Genomic DNA, 23,193 nt, shown 5'->3' on the forward strand with positions numbered 1-23,193 from the left:
TCACGCGAAATGATGCGCGCAAGGGGAGCGCGTTGGGCCGTCACGCTTAGAGACTCGGCGTGTTGACGTCACGCAGGGAGGGACGGGGCGTGGCGACGTTGCTTGCGCGGACGTGGTGACGTCACGCGCATGGGGGGGGGGTTGGTGGCGTGGCGACTCCACGCGCATTGGGTAGATGTGGTTACGTCACGCGCAAAAGGGGTGGGGCGTGCAGACATCACGCCCATTAACGGCACGCGTTACGTCACGCTCATTTGTGGGCTTGTGGACACGTCACGACCATAGGGGGGCGTGATGACGTCACACGGACAGGGTGCGTGGAGACGTCACGCGTAGAGGTAGGTGGGAGGGAGAGGGGGGGAAGGAGCGTGGTGACGTCACGTTACCGGCGCGATGGCCGCCGCCCCGGAGTGAGGTCCGGCACAGCTCCGCGCTCCGCGCCGGGACCAGGGACGCCAGCGAGCCGGGCGGGCACAGCGACACAGCGGGGGGCCGGGGCCACGAGACGCGGGAACATCCTCGCAGCCGCTGCTGTTCGTGGTGGCGATGGCCGAGCGCGGGATGGACGTGATGGCGCTGCCGCTGGAGGTGCGAGCCAAGCTCGCGGAGCTGGAGCTAGAGCTCTCGGAGGGTGAGAGACGCGGGCACACGGGGAGAGCTGGAGGACACGGGGAGAGCTGGGGGACACGGGGAGAGCTGGTAGACACGGGGAGAGCTGGTAGACACGGGGAGAGCTGGAAGACACGGGGAGAGCTGGAGGACACGGGGAGAGCTGGGAGACACGGGGAGAGCTGGGAGACACGGGGAGAGCTGGGAGACACGGGGAGAGCTGGGAGACACGGGGAGAGCTGGGTGACACGGAGAGAGCTGGGAGACACGGGGAGAGCTGGGAGACACGGGGAGAGCTGGGAGACACGGGGAGAGCTGGGAGACACGGGGAGAGCTGGAGGACACGGGGAGAGCTGGGTAACACGGGGAGAGCTGGGAGACACGGGGAGAGCTGGGAGACACGGGGAGAGCTGGGTGACACGGGGAGAGCTGGGTGACACGGGGAGAGCTGGGTGACACGGGGAGAGCTGGGAGACACGGGGAGAGCTAGGAGACACGGGGAGAGCTGGGTGACACGGGGAGAGCTGGGTGACACGGGGAGAGCTGGGAGACACGGGGAGAGCTGGGTGACACGGGGAGAGCTGGGTGACACGGGGAGAGCTGGGAGACACGGGGAGAGCTGGGAGACACGGGGAGAGCTGGGAGACACGGGGAGAGCTGGGAGACACGGGGAGAGCTGGGAGACACGGGGAGAGCTGGGTGACACGGGGAGAGCTGGGAGACACGGGGAGAGCTGGGAGACACGGGGAGAGCTGGGAGACACGGGGAGAGCTGGAGGACACGGGGAGAGCTGGGAGACACGGGGAGAGCTGGGAGACACGGGGAGAGCTGGGAGACACGGGGAGAGCTGGGTTACACGGGGAGAGCTGGGTGACACGGAGAGAGCTGGGAGACACGGGGAGAGCTGGGAGACACGGGGAGAGCTGGGAGACACGGGGAGAGCTGGGAGACACGGGGAGAGCTGGGAGACACGGGGAGAGCTGGAGGACACGGGGAGAGCTGGGTAACACGGGGAGAGCTGGGAGACACGGGGAGAGCTGGGAGACACGGGGAGAGCTGGGTGACACGGGGAGAGCTGGGAGACACGGGGAGAGCTGGGTGACACGGGGAGAGCTGGGTAACACGGGGAGAGCTGGGAGACACGGGGAGAGCTGGGAGACACGGGGAGAGCTGGGAGACACGGGGAGAGCTGGGAGACACGGGGAGAGCTGGGGGACACGGGGAGAGCTGAGGGACACGGGGAGAGCTGGGAGACACGGGGAGAGCTGTGGTGACACGGGGAGAGCTGTGGTGACACGGGGAGAGCTGGGTGACACGGGGAGAGCTGGGAGACACGGGGAGAGCTGGGAGACACGGGGAGAGCTGGGTGACACGGGGAGAGCTGGGTAACACGGGGAGAGCTGGGTGACACGGGGAGAGCTGGGTGACACGGGGAGAGCTGGGTGACACGGGGAGAGCTGGGTAACACGGGGAGAGCTGGGAGACACGGGGAGAGCTGGGAGACACGGGGAGAGCTGGGAGACACGGGGAGAGCTGGGTGACACGGGGAAAGCTGGGTGACACGGGGAGAGCTGGGTGACACGGGGAGAGCTGGGTGACACGGGGAGAGTTGGGTGACACGGGGAGAGCTGGGTGACACGGGGAGAGCTGGGTGACACGGGGAGAGCTGGGAGACACGGGGAGAGCTGGGAGACACGGGGAGAGCTGAGGGACACGGGGAGAGCTGGGAGACACGGGGAGAGCTGTGGTGACCTGGGTGGGCATGGGAGACACGGGGAGAGCTGGGTAGGACACGGGGAGAGCTGGGGTTGACACGGGGAGAGCTGGGGTTGACACGGGGAGAGCTGGGGTTGACACGGGGAGAGCTGGGGTTGACACGGGGAGAGCTGGGGTTGACACGGGGAGAGCTGGGGTTGACACGGGGAGAGCTGGGGTTGACACGGGGAGACCTGGGGTTGACACGGGGAGACCTGGGGTTGACACGGGGAGACCTGGGGTTGACACGGGGATCTGGAAAGATGATCGGGAGAGTGTATTCAGACAAGAAGGATAAGGAAGAGAGGGAGAAGAGAGGAGGGGTGAAGACCGTGGGGCAGAGGGAAGAAACTCGAGGCTATAGATACGACAGGGAATGGAGTTGGGACGTGCCGTGAGAGGGTAGACGAGGTTCAGAGATAGACGGAGGGGAGAGGACCCGGACCCTGTGCGAGCGAGGACACCCAGAGCCATTGCCGACCCCACTGGGTACCCAGGGAGTGATGGGTTACAACAGAAAGAACCAAGAATATGAATCCCTGCAGTCACGAACGCTTTGCATCGAAATTTCACAACAGATCGTCTACAAAGGGTGGTGGTGGTGGGTGCCTTGCGCGTGCCGTTGTCCGCGGCAAGGGTGACCGATTGCCCTTGCTGGGTTTGGTTCGATCTTAATGCGTGAGGGTGAGTGGGTGAACGTGGTGGGTGGTGGGTGGATGAGAGGAGATGGTGTCGGGGTGAGCTTGTTGTTAGGTGATGGGAGCGGTGGTGCAGTGGTAAGCGCACGGCGCTACGAACCCAGCGGACCCGATTTCGATTCCCGTTCACGGTCCACATCGTCGACGATTATCTAAACGTGTCATGGGCCCACCCTAGGTAGTCTCAGCTTTAAATGAGTGCCTGGTGCAGTGTGGAAACATCAGCACTTTGGAGACTGAGGTGGCCGGGCGTGGTGCTGGCCACCCACCCCCATATGTGGTGCTCGCTAACAACACTTGCCCCAACAGCCTGTGAAGGCCACACCGCGTTGATCTTTGTTGTCAGCTTGTGTGTGATGGGTACTTGAACACGGTTGAGCCCGGGGTCAGGTCGGGGTCAGGTCGGCGTGAAGGCCGCCACTCCCTGTGCTGGGTGGTTTCGATGGAGATTAAGCGCATATTCAGAGAGGATGGGTGTGGACACGATGGACAGAGTTTGGGCAAGGATTGTTGTATTTAGATCGCCTTTGGATTTCCAGACGATACATCTTGATGATCGTGTCCTCCCCGTCTATTGTAGAGGCGGCTCGTGCGGGGCTCCCCATAGTGTTGTCTGGATTTCAGGATAAATAATAAAGGGGTGGAACAGAGGATTATTGACATCCGAGAGCAACAATCAATCAGTGATTGATCTGTCACCTGGAAGATCGGAAGGCCTGGGCTGGAACTCGTCGATGTGTCTGTAAAAATAAACTAAACTTATGATACTAGGTAAGGCCCATTGGGCTATATAGCTCTTTTTTCAGGAGCGACGTGGCCACGAAGTGGCTTATCATGTGGGAATTTATAGCAGCCAAGTAATCGAAATGTGGAGGGAAAACCTCCAGAGGACCCGGAGAAAAATCCACACGACCACGGGCAGAGAGACACGCAATCTCCAAATTTATCGGGTCGGGATTTAACTCACGACCTCCTGAACATCAGGCGAGGTCGTCAACATCTCGCCACCGTGGCGTCTGATGGCAAGGCACATCATGGACTTATTTGGCAGTGGTTTTCGTCAACTCTGATAGCGAGTCAGAACTTGTGGTTTAACTTTCCTAACTTGTCTCTCCATTCAGTCATGGGTTTCTTCGAATTAATGTATGATTCATGCCACGCATCAGATACTGTCGTTAACAGTACTGTATTTTATTAAATCGAAAAGAAGACTTGCGATGGAGATGATGATGATGCCAGGCGATAAGTTCGAGATTTGTCAGAGTCTGGTCGAGATGCACCCCAATGTCAGCTGATTAACATCGTTTACCACACTTTGAAACGAGGTATTTTTAGTGAAATCTTTTTTTTTAAATCTCTGTTTACATGTAATTGAAAACCATCTTTTGACCTCCTGGTTTCACCGACGTTAAGGCTGTACAGTACTAAGTAACGCCGTATTGTTCTTCAGTATTTCCCCCGTTCGCAAGGGCCTAAGGTATTTTCTGGGCATTATTTGTAAAGAAGATTATGGGATATCGTCAATTGAATCTATTGTAATGACAATGTTACCATTGTATTATTCATGTTTCTCGTTGTGATGCTGTAGTTCTGGTGTGTCTGTTTACTCTCTTGCAGTGCTTTATTATACCACTTTTAAGAGTTACACAACCTTTAACAAAGCAAGGGTACAGGAGGTTGTGTCGATGACGACTGCAAGATGAGTAATTCTCATCGTAATCTGGTTCCATTAGGGTGTAAGGAATTAAGTGACACTTGAATTTCACGTCAGCTGATTAACATACATTGCAACCCACCACGGAAGCGTTCTATTATCGTAAGGAACACGTTACATCCGTTACGGCAGAACCAGATACAGTAGTTATCCTGTGAGAGTATTAATGGCTTATATATTTACGGCGAAACACTGCCTTGCATCGTTGTCCATTGTCACCGAAGTGAACATCTGCGACTGTTTTATTGTTGTTGTAACTGGTGGAACATGTTTGTGTCCCGTCGCCGTATAACAACATAACCAGCTGCGCACAAAGGCACCGGTCCGCACATGTAGACAGTGCGTTGTGTCGGTCGCGTTTGTCAAAATCTCATCACCGCGTATGGAACCCACGTCTCTTTACATAGAGAGGTACTGTCACTCATTTGTACTTTATCTTTGCATTGCTCTCACGTATGGCCCGGTCCATTGGACAACAGCAAGGCTACACTGGGCTTCCCAAACAAAAAAAACCCCTACTTGTCATGAACGCATTTCGCATGTGGGCTGTACAAGTCCGTGCATATATAGATGGGAGGGGGATAGGATTCCATTTTGCCACCGACCTTCTGTGGTTATTAATCTCTTCTAGTTGGGAAGAGCCATTAGCTTTCAACGCTCCGATAATGGGACATAAAGAGTGTCTGCAATGTTTCACTCTGCGCTTCAATTTATTCACTTAATATAGTCATTTGTTTTTAGAGTGCATAACGCTTGCTTGGGAAACGCATTCGATTGTGAAGTTTTGAACTCTTAAAAGATCCACTCAGCGCAACGGCATTATATATTTTTGGACATTTAATTTAAGTCTTTCTTTTTTGCAAATGACCAATTACCCACCAATATGTGCCACATGCAACTGGGCACAGCAAAAGCGGTTTTCCATTGCAGGCTCCCCCACAGAGAGCTCAACCACAGACCATGTTTATAGTGCTGAGCAATCGATTTAGGGGCATGCTCTCATTGAAACGGTGAACTTTGATTCCTGGCATATTGTTTAAACTCAAACGCTTTGCTTCTGGATTTTCTCAATAGGTGATATGTAATTGCAAATAACCTAACTTTTTATGTTACTTTAACACGTAGTAGTAGGCTTTCGCGATTCACATTATTCATAATAGAGTTTTTTGGGTTTGATCGCGTAAAATATAAATGTGTCGTTGACCCACCGACACAGCCAATTAGTTAGGTTTGTCGCATAAACAAAACGTGCCAATTAGTTACTGCTTCAGCACATCGGTGTGTTGGAGAGTGAACCCACAACATTTACAAATTGAGTACCTAACACTATTGTGTGCATTTGGTTGTTTGCCGAGTACAAATTTTACACATTGATCTTTTGGCATGGAAGAGTTACGTTTTGTCTTATAAAATCTTGTCGACTAAACACTACATGGAAGCAATGTAGCGTTCCCCGTGTAAGCATTGTGTGAGTTAAATTAGTGTTACTGTTCATTTTAATAGCATACGAATCTTGATAAGCACTGTTGTGTAATGGAAGCAGTGAGTGCACAGGAAGTAGCGGTCAGCTGAAATCCAGGAAGGCTGGAGCAAAGCATTAAAGGCTCAGCTCCATAACAACGCAGCGGATGTCCAGACCTGGCCATGTTCATACTTCGTATACTCGTCGACAGCACTTGATGAATATTCCCATGTGCGTTGGTGTTTCTTTGAATAATTGATCAGTCCATACGATTAATAGTTTTCCATGGTGCTGCCTAGCAGGCTGGTGGTGCAATGTTTGGCGATAAATTTATTTGCGTTTATCGCACCTCGGTCAATAAGGTGGCTTTGGAAATTTGAGAGCCAGGCAGCAACAGTCGAGGGGCATGTTTCAGATAGAATGAATGCCAAGTTTCATGAAGGTTGAGTAATGGTGGTGCTTTGGTCTCTTGATGCATTGGCTGGAATAAGCCACACTAATTATGTGACGTTGTTCGAACACGCATGTTGCTAAGCATTCTTTCTTGCAACATATACACACGCACTGTAGTGCTAAGCTCTTTAATGGTGGTGAAGTGAGCCTGCGTTGCTTGTATTTTCGAAGGTGCTGTTTGTGCTGTCCCCATGTGTTGAATGATGCATGTTTACAATGTGCCATTCTTGTTGGAAGTCTGTAATTTTGCGAGGAGCGAGAGCGATAACATTGCAGCATGATTGACAAATACATACTTGGTGTTACTGGCGGCAGTGGGACTGAATTTTACTGTGATAACACGACAGGTCGTAAAATGCAAACCTGCAAATTATCTACAACAGCTTCCCCAAAATGTTCCATTATTGTTCAAGAGTCCAGTATTATATTCAGAAAATATTATACCAGGAAGATATATACCCAATAAAACCAGCGTAGTATTCTTATTATCTAGTAGACAATTCTGTGATGGTGAGCATTCAGATTGTGGATTTGGTAAGTGACATTGGCATCATATGAGCATCATATTTACAGGCATCGTTTTAGATTTAATTTGTATACACTTAGTTTTTTCTCCTCCTAAGTTTATAGATTCGTTTTGAATAGTTGAACAGTCACTTAAAATTGTAGTTATTGTCAGTAGTAAAAAAACCTGGTATAAAAATGTTAAATATTTGTTTAGTTTATTTTTTTCTTCCTGTAATTAGAAACACGTGGTCTCCAGAAGCAGCAAGGTTGTTCACTTACGATCCCTGAACCAACACCATTGGGAACCTGGGTTTGAATCAGGGCAGCCGCATGTCACTAAACCGATGTCTCAAAGCGTATTGACTTGATAATCCACATTCACATGGCAGGAGCCAATATCTCCCTACGTCTACCACAATTTACTTCCCATAGTGCGGTGTTTCATTTACAACAACCACAAAGCTGTACCACAAACTGTCAGCTGGCATGACGTCCCCTTTAGTATCACCCCAAAGAGGTTTGATCACTTCCTGATTTTTTTACTGACTGTGACATAGGTGGAGCCATAACATGGCCAAACGGAAGCATGTTTGCCCATAATTACAGAGGTTCACAGTTCAAGCCCCACTGCCGCCATGGTTAATATTGCAGGTGTATTAACCTAAAAGAAAATGCGGTCATCTTAACAGAGGACATTAAAGATCGCTGTGACTTTACTGGGGAAAGATTAGGTAGGCCATGTGTGCCGGCGTTGTCATCCAAATTCGAATAATTACCTCAAATCGTAAATTTGGAAAGCATATCCAGTATGTGCACGTATTGTTACGTAGCATTATTTCCCCCTCCTGATAAACAGCCTTTGAGACTCAGGCTATCCTACGTGATTATATGTTTGAAATAATAATAACATACAGGAAATAGTAATATAACTGTATACTTTCTATCTATGGGACCTTTTGGCAAGTACCGAAAAAAATAAGAATAGGTTTTTACCCTTTCCGGCAGTTGCCATGATAAAAATTAGGAATCGGTAAAAGCTATTCTTCTTTTTAATAATTTCTGTATAGTTTGTATAGACTACATTTAATTGTAAATACAGTACTTACAGAGGGGTTGTGTAATTGCATCCTCTGGTTTGATCAATCTTGGATATACACCACCTTGTATTTGATTTATGTTTCTCGTACAGATGTTCACATTCCCAAGGATTCCTCCACATGAATTGAACACAAATGATAGCTCAATGAAGTTGCTTATCATGTGGAAATGCATAGCAGCCAAATACTCTAAACGCACATTTATAAATGTGTTAGGAAACCCTGAAGGACCTGGAGAAAAATCCACGCTACCATGGGGAGAACATAATCTTGGTTTTTTCGGTAAAGTCATGTAGGTAAAGAAAAGAAAAATAAAATAAAAATAAAAGATACAAAATAAATTAAATTGGGGAGAACATTCAAACTCCAAATATACAGTCAGGGTCGGGATCGAACCCACAACCTCCTGTATACCAGGCGAGGTAGTTAACATCTCGTCACATTTTGACCGCACGGATGTGGTGTTGTGGACTCTGGTGCTCCACATTGACCGACTAGCGACCCTTTCAATGTCTAAACCAACGATCACATTTGTTTCAGTTGCACAAGTGCAACTCTGAGCAATTGGCTGCAACGTTCAATGTTTAATTTGTCCGCAGGGCCACTTCAGACCTGCACTGCCTTTCATGTGGGAAGTCCCCAGAACTTCCTGTCAAATGTCCCAAGTACTGTACATAAAACAACTTGAGATCTCAAGTGGCCATCAGTTTGATTTGGAGATGACTCTTGAGAAAACACGTGTCTTATTATTGGTCATTGATTATTTTTCCATGTTTCTTTAACACGGCTGTCTCTTTGCTTGTAGCCTGCACATTGGCTTGTGCTGCGTATGAGAAAATGCTCTGTAGTGATTTTTATGAATCTCGTCATTTTGTATTTTTATATTCTCCCACAAGAAGGTAATTGGCTTTATTTCGTCCTACATGTATATATCGTTAATACACTATGGTACATTATTCCACACACTCGCGTTCATTTGTAGAAGCGTGAGAGGAAGCTTGCGGGGAATTGTGGACAGAGCAGGGGGTGACTGAGCAGAGGCAACACCAGATGGTCCCATTCACCCTTTCCCATTCCGATGGCGTATGTGTACATGATCAGTCTTTCTCCCGATTCCGTTCTGATGATGTACACGTATGCACACGTAGTCATGGGAATGGAATCGTAAGAACATATAAAGTAAAACAACTTTATCAGTACCAAGGCTCCCCCACGAGGCTATCGTCGAGTGCGGTTGTGTCGCCACGATTCTCTGCGGTGAGTACAATGTCTTTAAAAACAACGATGCTACGCCTCTCTAAATAATAGTAACGCTGAACCGCTTGCACGTTCTGAGATCCATAAGTAAACGGGGGACCCACCCTGCGACTTGCAGGCATCTCGGAATGGGAAAGGGTTAAGAATCATCTCCTTCCGTGAGTTAATTAATATTCATGAGCACACATGGGCAGCACACGTCTCATCCGGGGAGCACAACACAGCAATGTCAAATAGTAATCGTCTGAAAGATAGACTTTCTTCTTGCCAGGGGACATCCCACAGAGACTGAAAAGTTAAACTCGAGTAACAAGTGACAACCAATACGGTGCAATGTGGGCTCAACATGCTAATCCACTGATGGATAAGGACCTCCCCTTGCTGTGCTGGTTATGGGGGTTATTTGACCATAATTTGCCACGCTGGTCAGTGGTATTGGCAGGGAGCATAGATGTGGTAGCATATGAAATACTGTGACTTTTGCCCATACAAATACTTTCCAGGCTCCATCAGACCTGCTTAGCTTCTGAGATCTGCTCTGTACGCTGTTATGCAGCATATTAATCTAGATTTGAAGTTTTCGTGACTGCAGGGATCCATACTTATTTAATTTTATACCTACGTGACTTTACCAAAATAACCAAAGAGTATGCAGCATATTATTGGCTCTTAGAACAGACAATGTTTGGGAATATTCAGGGATACCACCACAGTGTGTACAGTGGTGTATCTTTATAACTGCATTGTGTGATGACATTCAAGACCAGGAAACAATGAGCCTCTCGAAATGATTAAAATATTAGTTTTGCGGATTGGAGACAACTGCAAGTCACTCGTAATTGTGCTTGAGTGGAGATAACGCTCCCAATAGGCCATCGATCTCCTACAGATGATGCGCGCGCATTTCAACAGTGAACGGGTTGTGATTTCCACTAACATTACATGTTCAGAGCGGCTGATTTTTGGGCATCGATGTGGCATTGTGCATGATACTTTTTCAAAATGGCTTGGCTTTGAAGGGACATAAAAACTCTTCACACCGATTTCCACTACATCAAGAGCAACGCTATAGATGGGTTCCTCGAGACTCTTTTCATGAGAAAGTGGCATTTATGGAAATTACTTTGGGTCTTATGAACCATGACTAGATTCGAGGAGAACGGTTTCTGGAAAATATTGTTACTAGTGATGAGATGTGGGCTCGTGACCTCATTGCTTTTTTGAAATGACGAAGTGTGCAACACTGATTTATATATATGCCCCATTTTCTAAATGTAAATTATCACCTCAAGGTTGTATGGACAGTAGTCGCAGGCTCTTATTTCAGCTTCTATATTTTCAGATTTGGGCCACGCTTCGCTTTTTCACAGCAGTAATTTTTTAACGCCTAATGAATTTGACGTATGTGTGTACATTTTTTAAAAGGAAATTTACTCAAGGGGTTGACTTGAGATACAATAAGGGGGGCCCTTTGAATGACCAGTCAGGAAAAAAGCTTCATATGTTTGCCATATTAATTCGCCTTCGGTGGCTATTGCAGTGACACAAATAACGTGTGAAATAGTGACGATGGCAGGGTGTGTGAGTATGATAGAAATGCAACGTAGCGTGTGTATACCAATCGCACATACATCATGTCTGTTCGGCAACGATCGTTGTGGCCTTCTGTCTGCCATGGCGCCTTACATCAGGCGCTTTACAGAAATTGTGAACTGGTACATAAGGCGGCAGTGGTTGAGATAAACAAAGTGGGGTTTTAACAAGTGTTGGTGTAGTTATAGTGACAGTTACGAGAACAGGCGGGGAGTGGTTAAGGAGGGTTGGGGCAGGGTCTGATCGTAGCTAGCCTCATGACAATTTATTGTTTTACAGCAAAGGAAATATCGCCTGATTATTTTTGAGTCATAGTGTGGTGTCAGAATGCCGTTTTATGTTGTGCTTTCTTAAGAAGGACAACCCCCCCCCCCCTACATAGACAGAATACTTTCACAAAAACTGACCATTCTTAATACTGTTAGAAAAATAAACCGGCCAAAAATGTGTTTGAAAAAAACCCAGCATAATGTGTCCAGGTGCACAGGTTACGCTTAGGGTTCAGATTGCTGCCAACGGGGGGGGGGGGGTATGCTTTGTCAAGACATGGCGAGATCAACTCTGCTCCAATCGAGATGAATATTTTTAACAAAACTTCCTCCAAGTGAAATGATTATAAAATGTAGAAATTAAAAACCAACGTTCAATGTAAGATGAAACATAAAGTTTACAGTGGACAACATTCCGCTTGTGTGTTAGGTTGCTCCTCCATGTGGATTGCCCTCTATGAAAGCAAAGTGTGAAACTTTGTGTAAAAAACCAAAACGAATTGGCCCACGAATGAAAATAACGTGCAAACGATTTTAGCAGTGGACTTGGTGCAAAGCCACATTGCCGCAGAGTGACGCTCCCAAGTCTTAACGTAAACCAGGACACTTGTGAACACCCCCTTTGTTATGGACATGTTTAGATACCTACTCAAAGCATGAAATTAAGAACATTCAGCCATTTCACTCATGTAGCCTCTTGATCTTCCGTATGTATTCTTCACACTTGCTTCCATCCTATCGCCCGCTTCCTTCGCACTGACTCTGGACTGGTATCGTCGCACTTGGGAAGGGCTGGGTGCCTCACTCGCATCAGGTAGCTTTTTAGATGCGTTATTTAAGCTGGCAAGAAAGAAAAAAAGTGAATAAAAATACACAGCCATCACACCACCTGGGCTGTCCACCGATGACAGATTTCATCGTCCCAATTTAATTCACCTAAACGATTTAAACCAACTCAAAGGACACTATTGTTTATAAATATATAGAAATAAAGGAAAAAAACGTGTTAACAGATGCTTATATATGCACCTTGTTTTATCACCTCCATGAACAAAAACAAACTTTTGGAATGCTAAAGTAGCACGTGGGTTTGTGTATTCTGTCGAAAAATGTGAAACGCATTTTTTGGCTAAAGGAAAAAAAATATCTTAAAACCAATCATAACATTCGGTGTGTATTTCTGCCAAACATGACATGTATTTAAAACATCGTGAAAAATAGTACAACATTCAAAGTGCACGTAAGATTATGTATGTTTAACTTATTTCGCGCCATATGTAGCCAACCGTGCCAATGAGAGGTGGGGGGGACAGACAACAAACTGAACATAAAAAGCAGTTTTAAATAAATTAGTTTTCCAACTAATTTCACGCGTGGAATTAAAGGGGTAAGAGGAGAAACACGCACATTGCAGACACATTCAAGAAACCCAAGACCACTGCACTATTACTTGAAAACAGATGTATTTGGTTAGACCTGTCACTGCTGGAGATAACAACTGGGTAGGAAATAAGAATGGCAGCCAAATGCCAGTGCACAGATAAGTTCGTTGGGGAAGAGCAAACCGCATTTGCGAACGACCATGGGCATCGTTGTTATTGGCACATTATTTTTTGCCAGCAGTGAACCGAGAATGAATGTTTAATTTTGTGGCGAGAGAAAGAACATGGCCCAATAACAGCGTGTGAGTTTGTCAGAAGCGCCCCATCCCCGTTTGGGTTCCTTTTTTTTATTACACGCTTTTATTTAACTCACTCTGTTTGTTGTTGTTGTTGTCTTTGTTGTTGTTGTCGTATCCTCAAATCTTGTAACTCAATTTTAACCCACTTCCCAATGTGGTATCGACTGCAAACTTAGTATACCTATGTCATACTGATGACAATACTATATTCTATCATAAAAAAATAAAAAAGACGTATTTTTAAACCATATTTTTTATATGTTATGTTTCGCCTTGGGTCTAATTGTCCACGCTCAACTCACGTTGGCTGTAAATCACCACGGCCCCTGACGTTATGGCAAGCCTCGGGGCCACTTCCTGGAGTCGTGGAGTTCTGCCATTACTCGTACGGTACATTTCATTAAAGCGTGTTTAAAAAAAAGTATTTTTAAATATTACTTTTTCATCGGTCGGGTTACGATGCCACTTGAAAGGTGGCGTGTTACGCACGTTCATCCCCTCTCTCACTCTCTTCAGTGGCTGCCCGGCTGACATTGATGGTGATTGTTTCGGATTGGCCGATTGACGTTGGTATGTTATGGCCGGCTCAAACATATTGCTTCTGCTACCCTGTCTCCACATCCCACTCATATTTACGACTATAAAGATTCATAGTCAACCGTTGGAGGCCATGGAGAGGATGAATGAAAATATTGTACATTGGAATTGGCCAACGCTGTAACTTATGTGGTAATGTTGTTCTCAATATTTAGTTTTGCTTTGGATCCTCACACATATCAAGCACCATGAACTACATTCTTGTTACAATGCTGTGTTTAGCATCTATTTCAACATTTGTGTTAACCTTCATGCTTGCTTTGGTTTGCGTAATTCCTCTGCACTGATGGCTGCGTACAACAAAGATCCCCCATATAGCCTTAACAGACTGTAGGGGCAAGTGCTGTTAGCGAGCACCTATGAAGGCCGGAACGGTACACGACCGCCTTTGTCTCCCTGGTGACGATGTTTACACACCACACCAGGTACTCATTTGAGGCTGAGTCGACCTAGGGGAGGCCCGGGACCGGTTCAGATAATCGTCACTGGTGTTGTCCGTGAGCGGGAATCGAACCTATGTCGCCGGGTTCATAGCGCAGCGCGCTAACCGCTACACTATCGCTACGTACATACACTTACTGTCAGATACTGTTGTAAATATACAGATTGTGTGAACACAACAGGGAGGCTTGTACTATGTTAACACCGCATCATGAAATATTGCTGATTGTCATCGCTTGTGGGTGTTTCTGTCTCACTGAATAAACGTATAGAAACTAAAACTAATATGTTTTATTTTACCACTGACCTATTTAGCTCTTTTTTGGAAGTGACCTGGCTATCACAAATTATTGCTCAGCGAAGTGGCTTATCACTGTGGGAATTTATAGCAGTCAAAGACTCTTAAACGCATGTTGATTCTGAATGTGGAGGGAAAAAATGTGAGGGCCTGGAGAAAAATCCACGCGACCATGGGAAGAACATGCAAATTCCAAATATGCAGGCATCATGGTCGGGGTCGAACCCACAACCTTCTCCAAGTGAGGGAGTTAACATTTGGCCACCACGGCACCCCTCGTGTTGTCATCCCTCAACACTAGAAACGAGTGTTGTCATCCGTCTGCAGTAATACGAATTGGAATGTGCAGATTCTTAAGCATCTGAAGGTGCCATTGAGAGCAAACCGAATCAACTCAAAGAGCAGCACATTGAGGCAAAATATATAATCAGACAAAACCAGAACACGTGCCGTGCAGGTTGAGCAGCCCTGGAAGAACACGGCATGCTCTGGCCGCCTCAGCCACCATATCCCAACGCAGATGGCGACTTTCATTTTCAAACAAACTTCGCATCGGTGCTTGGTAGCCCTGAGCCAGTGGCAGAAATTCTACGTTCTAGTGATGGGGGCTGGTCTGCTTTCGACTTTCCACGAGCCGGTACTTGGTGGGACAGAAGCCTGGCTGAGTTCACCCTCCAGTTGGAATCACCGGTTGTACACACGACCGACAAACACCATTCCGCCAAGGAGTCCTAACAGCACCGTTAGGGGCCTATATATAGAAGCGTGGAACCTGAAATTTGCATAGGACCTTGGAATGCCAAGTCACTTTCTGTTGGTTTCCATAGAAACGTGGAGGATCCCTTGGGATGCGCGTTGTATTTTTGGAAGATGTTAATTAGATTGCGTCAAGGCTGCACATTCTTTATTTGTAATTTGTGAAGCTTCGGAATGAATTTGTAAGAGCTTCTTCTACAAATTTACTACTTTTAAGTCCCAGGGATGCCACCCATCGTATCGCAAATGAATGTGGATATGTTTTCCCCCTTAATTAAAAATAATTGGTCAAATCTTAGCTGGAGATTTCACTAATGGAGACATTCAATGTTAAAATTCTAGCTTTAAGCAATACAGTTGCAAATGTGAGAAGAGGACACATGTTTTTGGTTATCACGAGTGTGACAATTAAAACTAATGGGATGTGATAATTTTTTGCGATTCAGTCTTCCTTTATGTAACTATTGTGAATTAAATTGGATGTTAGGCTCGTGTTGAATCTCCACTTGCACAGGGAAACGTTTGTGTACCGTTTTGCGCGTAGACTCTTCGACATCGTCCAGTGGCCTCACCTTACAGGTCTGTGAATTGTCATTCTTCATAAACCTTACAAAAAACAGAATTAATGTTAAACGCGAATATATATAAAAAACATAAATGGATACTGAATTAAATACCTTAAAAGGTCATATCCTGGACAACAGTGCTGGAGTATACATTCAGTTGTGGAGCATGTGCTTCATATTTAATAGTTTTTTATTTGAATGAATCAGCTAATTTATTGCATAGTCATAGGACACCATATATTTGCATGGCACCGAGTTCTAACCGGTTCATATCTGCTTGGTGCTCTTTGAAATATTTTATAAATATTCACGAGTAAAAAAAGGATATGGTGCCAGGAGAGAGAGAGAGAACATACTGTATGTAAGTTACCAACCCCATTCCAACAGTATTATACGTGCTATGGGATTGCCTGCTTTAGATGCAGAGGTTCAATTTAACCCCCCGTGTTCTATTTGTTAATTCTTTTCATCCTTAATGCTGTTTCCAGGCCTTGTAGATGTCAGTACGGTACATTAACTGTGCTCCCACGTTAATGTTAGGTTACGTGACATGAACAATATTACAGTTTTTTCATATCGTGCGCACGTCACGAAGAAGTGAACGGTTTTATGAAAAGTATATTTGTGAACTTGGAAACATTTACTTTAATTCTCTCGCCAAAGCCAAATGGAATATTGTAAAAGCTTGTATTTTGAGGCCTGCTTGAATTTCAAACACACTACCAAGGTCAAGTAGGCATCAGTAGATATATTAACATCGTTTTGTCCTGCCTTTTGAAAATAACTTTATGCTATCTTTTATAAAAAATAATATTACACCAATTTAAATACCATATCCACTCTTATAATTTTTTGCTGCACACAAGTAATTAACCGTGAATGTGCTATTTGAACTATGAATGTAAAATCGGCAGTGACAAGCATTATTGCTGCGTGTAAAATGAAAGGTAGTTTAGTACAACATGGGAGAGAGCGGAGGGGATGATTGGTGTAGTTGGATGGCTGTATATAGACTGCTGCTCAGTGTGAATACCACTTGGCCAGTTTACATTGAGTGAATATTTTGATTGGTTTGGTGCTCTGGTTTTTTCTATAGTTTCTGTCTGGCATAAAACATGATGGCTGTGAGAGTAATTTGCATGAGTATGCCTATTATAGAACCAAATCTGAGTTAATGAACGGTAGCATGAACGAACCCGGCCACATACATTAATTGGGTGACTTGATATTCCTTGGGTCTTTCGATAAAGCCACGGTGACTTGAGTTCAATTTCCATCCATGGCTAATATCGATACGCGTGTCATATCTAAACCTGTACTGGCCTGTCAAGGTGAAGTGACCTGCTCAAATGAGCATTTAGGTGGTGCTCATCTCCTATTTATAGCCCTGAGCTATGAGTGGAAACTCAACATTCCTATGGCGGGAGTAGGCCCTCCTATAGGTCAAATTAAGAACCAAAGTGGTACGAATTTCGATTGACTGGAGTGATGGTGGACTGAGACAACCAACAACTAGGTGGTTTATATTTCCCATCATTTCTCAGTTGAAAGGTCAAGTTGCAACTCTGCAAATGCTTGCTCACGCCACTGCTCGTAGAAGTGCCTCCATTGAAGGGGACTGGAGGGTATTTGGTCCGCTTGTTACTCGCTGCATTCCATGTCCAGCGTGCTAACCGTTACACGAAGTCAGCTCCATTGAGTTCAGAGTTCAAAAAGTAATTTTTTTTGTTTGTTGCTTTTGACGATTCTGTATGTGCGGCAAACTCGTAACCAGTTTTGTACCTGTTTTTAGCGCGCGATTACCGGGAATGATAAAACCCTCACGAGTTTAGAAATCCTACTTGCATATACACCGATACGGTACTTGTGTAAATAATTGCTAGATTCCACAGTAAAAAAAATACATTTTCCGCCGTTTTTTTAAAGTATGGGTTTAGATTTGGCACTTGGTCAAGCACGTGTCACGTGGTATTACAGGGTCTTTGATAAACAACAAAAGAAACATTTAAATTTTCTTCTGGTCAAAATTAGATTCAAGGTTGTGGGCCACCTGAGTAAAACATTAAACATCTGGCTCACGTCCCCATTCCAGAGTTCCCTTTGAAGCTCCCCATTTAAGTAAGATAAGCTTAATTTATGAATTGCCAACCATGCCATCCCATCTGCAATGCGGCTTAAACTTCTGTTATTAGACTCGAAGATGGCTTGCATTCACGACTGTAATTACTCAAACTGTTTATTGTCATAACTGTTGGAAACGGCGATTATTTATGACCGAAGGACCCTAACATTATTATTATTGTGCCACTTGGAACACGCGCTGCTGCACTCGGCGTTATTCGCTCCGCAGATGCGAAGCATGAAATTGAGGTGCGATATCAAGTGCCGATGCGCGCGTTTAATGCACGTTCAGCCGCTGCTTCCTTCTGTCCCACATCACCGTCACTCGAGCGTGTTTGCCGCCACTGCTGACCACATACGCAGCTTGCCCCCACTTCCCTTTCGGCTTCAAAGCATCCACCCAGATGTCTGCGACTGATAAAACGCTGATCTCGTTTAAAAAACCGCCTCAGAATTGTACACATGTCGTGATTCTTGTCATTGGTCGTGATATATCCACTGCTGGATGAAAGTCCACCGAAGCCGTAGACGTCTCTTGCGACCTCGCTATGCGACAACCTAACTGGTTGCTCTACACGAGTTAATCTTGCAGCTCAATCTCCGTGGCAGACGTGGCAGTATTTGCTTGCAGCCATCATCACTTTTCCCAAGCCCCCCACTTATTTTCTAATTAATCGGTACGATGTCTCGAATTGTGTGTGTGCTCGAATCTAACTGTTAACTGTCTTTGTGCCTCGGTGTAATTCCAAGCCTGTACCTCTCCTGTGAAAAGTGCCGACAGCATTGTGCAGCATGATGTTGATGACGATTGCTTGTGTTGCAATCGAAACGTCGTGATTTAATTTAATTTATTTCATACCTACGTGACTTTACCGAAAGAACCAAAGAGTGTCCTGCGTGATGTTCTTTGCGCTGCATAAATTTACAGGCCCCGTCAGCTGCTCGTATTTGCACACCACAATGCGTTGGATCTTCTGATGAGGATTGTGCCTGTCGTCACATGTCCGGAGATGTTTATCCTCTCAGTGTCATTTTGTGACCTCTGCATTGTCTTGAGTCCTGACTCATTGGTTAAAGGTAACGTTAGTAATGCATAATGCAAATGCTATGTTTTGTACGTTATACAATATGTTGAATGCACTCTTGTATCCAGTTTAATCATCCACTGTTATAAATAGGTTTGTTGTAATGACTCTGGGACATGATGACCTATTCACCCTTGAAGAAACTGCCACTATAATTAATAATGAATCATCAATTAACAGTAATTATGCCTTCCTCATGACATTTATTTTATTGGTTTTAAAAAGCCAAAGCTTCCAAAAAGTTGATGAGCATCGGGCAATATTCACATCTTCGCCGATCTGGTATACAACCACATTTCTTAAGGAGGGACTGGTAATTATAAAAAAAACAAGTGGTGCTTACCACGTTGTATTTACTGGCCTCTGAGGAATTATGGGCTGACTCTACCAGCTGATATTGCAACTGAAACGTTTATAAAAAATCTACAGCCTTACAAGTTGAGCAGTTCCGGTCATGAGTCTTTGTTGTTATACTGCTATATACTGTATGTAAAACACTTGGGTCATTTAAAGTGTCTAAATGTGAATGCCTTACACGGTTCAATTTAAATTCGTAACTAAATCGTAACCGTTTATATTAAGTCATGCCATTAAAAAACACTACGACTTCTAAAATAAATAGGGGGCGTAAAAATGCGCAAACATGTTTTGTGGCAGTGTCTTGGGTCAGATAAGTGTCTCATATTCGCATGCATTGTGGCTCTTGAAACATTGAGTTTTTTTACCTAATTAGAATAAAAAATGTCTCTTGTTATTTTCATTTGGCGACCTCTGGCCTAGTGGCAAGTGTCAGGGCGCGCACATGAGAGCATCATCAGCTGAAATCTTACTGCGAGCGTTGGATGCTATTTATGCAGATGAAGTAAGAACATCAGGCATTGGCACGCCTTGTCGGACACCGGGCACCGTCAGCCTTCATAACATTTAAGAGATCAGGTTAAGATTCCCAATTTCCTACTTCTGTGGGAAATGGCGGCTGTGAGCTGGTAAATATTTATAGTGCACAGCATTAGCAGCATTCACTCTCTGACCCGTTTGGTTTAAATCTTTATGGACCCACGGACCGCTATCAACCCTCAACATTTGTTTTGTGGACCACCGTGCAGTAAAATAATGACGTAAAAACAATATCATATCTGCAACAGTTGCGCGAACCACTTCCCATGGCCATGCGGGACCACTTGCAGTCTGCGGACCCCAGGTTGGGAAGCACTGCTCCTCCACCCGATATTAGGGTCCTGTATGTGGCATGAGCTTCTCGATCTACAGATTCACCCCGTAGAACCGCAGCATTTTGGCAGAAATGCCAAAGTCTCTGAGAAGTCGGCTCATGCCCTCGAGTGAGATGCTTTGCTTTAAGCTCTTATAGCACTCCATATAGAGTCATCATTGCAAACACCAGCAGAGTACTTGTGCCATAATTCTTTCCTGCCCAATTGCTCCAGAGCATTTCATCACTGATGGATAGGATAAATAATGAACATCAATGGGAAGGGTGCCGGGAGATCAAACTGCTTGCTGCCTGGGCATGCGTGGCTTTGAGGCCGTGTGCGCACAGCTGGCCTTGTACGCTTTGGCACATAGAGACATGCGTTGGCACATCGACAAGCGTTTTGAGAGCACTGCTTGCGGGCTTAATCTCTGGTCTCCATAACACACCGGCCTGTTTTGTTATTGTCAGAATGCGTGTAGAAGTTCGTAAGACGTGCACTGTGTAAACCGAGTAATCTTGAGGAGCCACCTGAAAGGCCGGTGCAACATCCAAATACACTGCGGGTGTTTTTTTTTCCCTTTCGAATTCGAGGTGTGTTTAAGCGGAGATTTTTTTTAAACCTTTGCACGCGTACGTGACCGGAGCTTGTTTGAGAATGTGATGTCGGTCGAGCCCAGTCAAAGCGTCTCGCCAGCTCAAACGAGCGAAGCTGAAGGCACTGATCTTCCCTGGTGGCCCTTCAGCCTCTGGTGGAACAGTTCACATTCCCACGGCGTGAGCTCGCTTCTCCCGTCTCACGGCAACTGTTGACTTTCCATACAGTGGTGTGTATTTTTTATTGACCCGTGGAAGGGGGTGATGATGGGCCGACTGGATCCCGATTCGGAACTTCTTGTACTGGTCACCCGTGATTGCGATTCCGCGTTCTCTAATCGCAGCACTCCATGGATACATATGAATGATGCACTTCATAAAGAATACAGATATATTCAAGATAATCCCTTGTCTGGTTATAGTTCATGACCCCGCATACTGTTTATGTAGGCTATAGGCTATAGTGTAAAACATAGCTTTTGTTGAAAATAAATATTTTAATTGTCACGGTGGGATTTTTTTAAAACGATAAAAATATTTTGCATTTTATGAATGCAGAATCATGTATTACTTTAATGTTATTGGAGAATGACCAAATTTAAGGAACTAATTACTCTTGAATGCCTTATGAAATATAAGTAATAATGGTATTTCATTAGCTAGACATCTGCCAAAGTTTTAATAAAAATGCCATGTGCAGGGTAGAGTGGTGCCTACTGGTTAGCGCACTGCACTATGAGCAACACATTAAAGCAGCAGATTGCGCTGTGTGGAAATAAGTTTATTGGATCTTTTTTTGTTATCTTTGTTTTTTTTCATCACCATTACACTTTGCCCATTTTACTTCGAATTAAGATATATGTAACAGAACAACGTTTTGCTTGTCCAAAATCTGTTAGCCTTGTTCACAATAAGTGCAATGGACCATTAAGAAAAAAATTGTTGGGAAGTGCGCACGCATTTGCTTGACAGTTTGGCGGATCTTTGTGCCGCGCTCAGTCTGGCTGACATTCCGCGACAGTGAGGCCTTTGAAAGGAGAAGAATGCAGCGCCGGTCGGGCCTTCCCAGCATTCCAGATTCGCCTGCCATGCCGAAAGTTCGCAGAGTCGGGCCACAATGCAGAGAGCAGTGGGGTGCACGAGCCTTGAGGGCCCCCAACCCCAGTTTGCCACGTTTGGGACTATTGAAAATGGTGAAGTTGACTAATATGGTAAGAACAAAACAAACACATTGAGACATTGTCAGCATAACAAAACGGTAGAGAATGTAGCCAAAAGTGTTGACTTCCCAAGGGCGTATATCCGGCTGTTAATCGAAAGCAAATGTAAATTAACTGAAAAGATATTGTACGTAATGTTTGTGTTGCAAAAAATGGCATTCGTGTTTCTGGTGAAGAATAAGGCAAATTTGAAAGTGACCTGAAAATGAGAATTAAAATGCACCTTAAACAAGGTCGGTTGAAACTGTCACCAAAGAAAATGGCGCTGGATATTTTATGGGATTCATTTTTCTTCCTTGGGGTACGGGCGATGCATCTGGCCTCTGGATGATAAAAATGTCAAGTGCCAAGACCGATGAACATTTTACAACTTTTATTGCTTTCTATAAAATTGCCTGGGTGGGATACAGATCAACACCATAAAGCCTCTTTCACAGGACTCTAATAGTAGCCTTATTTTAACATTCTTCGTGCAGATTGTATGCAAGAGACGAATGTATAACTTTGATAATGCATTTGTTTCATATAGCCTCATACTGAAGAGATGCATACTAGAATAGCCAAAAGTTATTCAAAGTGTGTTGCAAGGGTGGCTAATCGCAGTATCTAAAATGTGTGCTTCCTTTTGCAAAGTGGTTGTTTAGTACGGGAGCCATTCTGTCGATATGGGGGTTTGGGGATGTGATGTAGTGGTTAGCGCTCTGTGTTATGAACCTGGTAACCTGAGTTTTGTTCCCTTTTCATCGGTTGTGTAACACTGTGTGGAAGCTACCTGGTCTGTCGCTCCACACGAAGCTTCAGGTCTTCTCGGCCACAGTCATTCCCTCCCTTCTCTATGCTTGTGAAACGTGGACCCCCCTAATGGAAAATCTTCGCCGGTTACAAACATTTAGGCTGGCCTGCCTACGATCCATCCTGGGTTTAACCAGGCTGGATTGTGTGAGGAGCTCACAAATTCTTGAAAGATCTGGGCAAAGTCCCATCGGTGAGCTCCTCCGGCAGGCAAGGCTGCGTTGGCTGGGTCATGTAGCCCGCATGCCCAGCCACCGGCTGGATCGAGGGGGCTAAACGGGCGCGGCACAGGCTAGAGAAGAGATGGAGTGATGTGATATAGGAGGATATGGAGCTGAGTGGACTTGCCAATGACTGGTACCAGCGGTGTCAAGATCGGCCTCTGTGGAGGAGATTCGTGAGGGACGCTACTGGG

At 45.6% G+C, this 23,193-nt stretch overlaps 1 protein-coding gene across 8 annotated transcripts in view; it reads left to right on the forward strand.

The window, feature by feature from the left end:
- The first annotated feature begins 361 nt into the window (after positions 1 to 361).
- LOC144943983 (disco-interacting protein 2 homolog C-like) overlaps positions 362 to 23,193 on the forward strand; it is a 132,559-nt gene continuing 109,727 nt past the window's right edge. For all 8 annotated transcript variants that reach the window (XM_078871932.1, XM_078871956.1, XM_078871948.1 and 5 more), the window contains exon 1: positions 362 to 631. In XM_078871932.1, coding sequence (XP_078728058.1) covers positions 547 to 631 — 85 coding nt within the window. In that variant the 5' untranslated portion in view covers positions 362 to 546. The remainder of the gene's footprint in view (positions 632 to 23,193) is intronic.

The sequence above is a fragment of the Lampetra fluviatilis genome, chromosome 2 (genome assembly GCF_964198595.1).
Source record: "Lampetra fluviatilis chromosome 2, kcLamFluv1.1, whole genome shotgun sequence".
NCBI classification, from domain to species: domain Eukaryota; kingdom Metazoa; phylum Chordata; class Hyperoartia; order Petromyzontiformes; family Petromyzontidae; genus Lampetra; species Lampetra fluviatilis.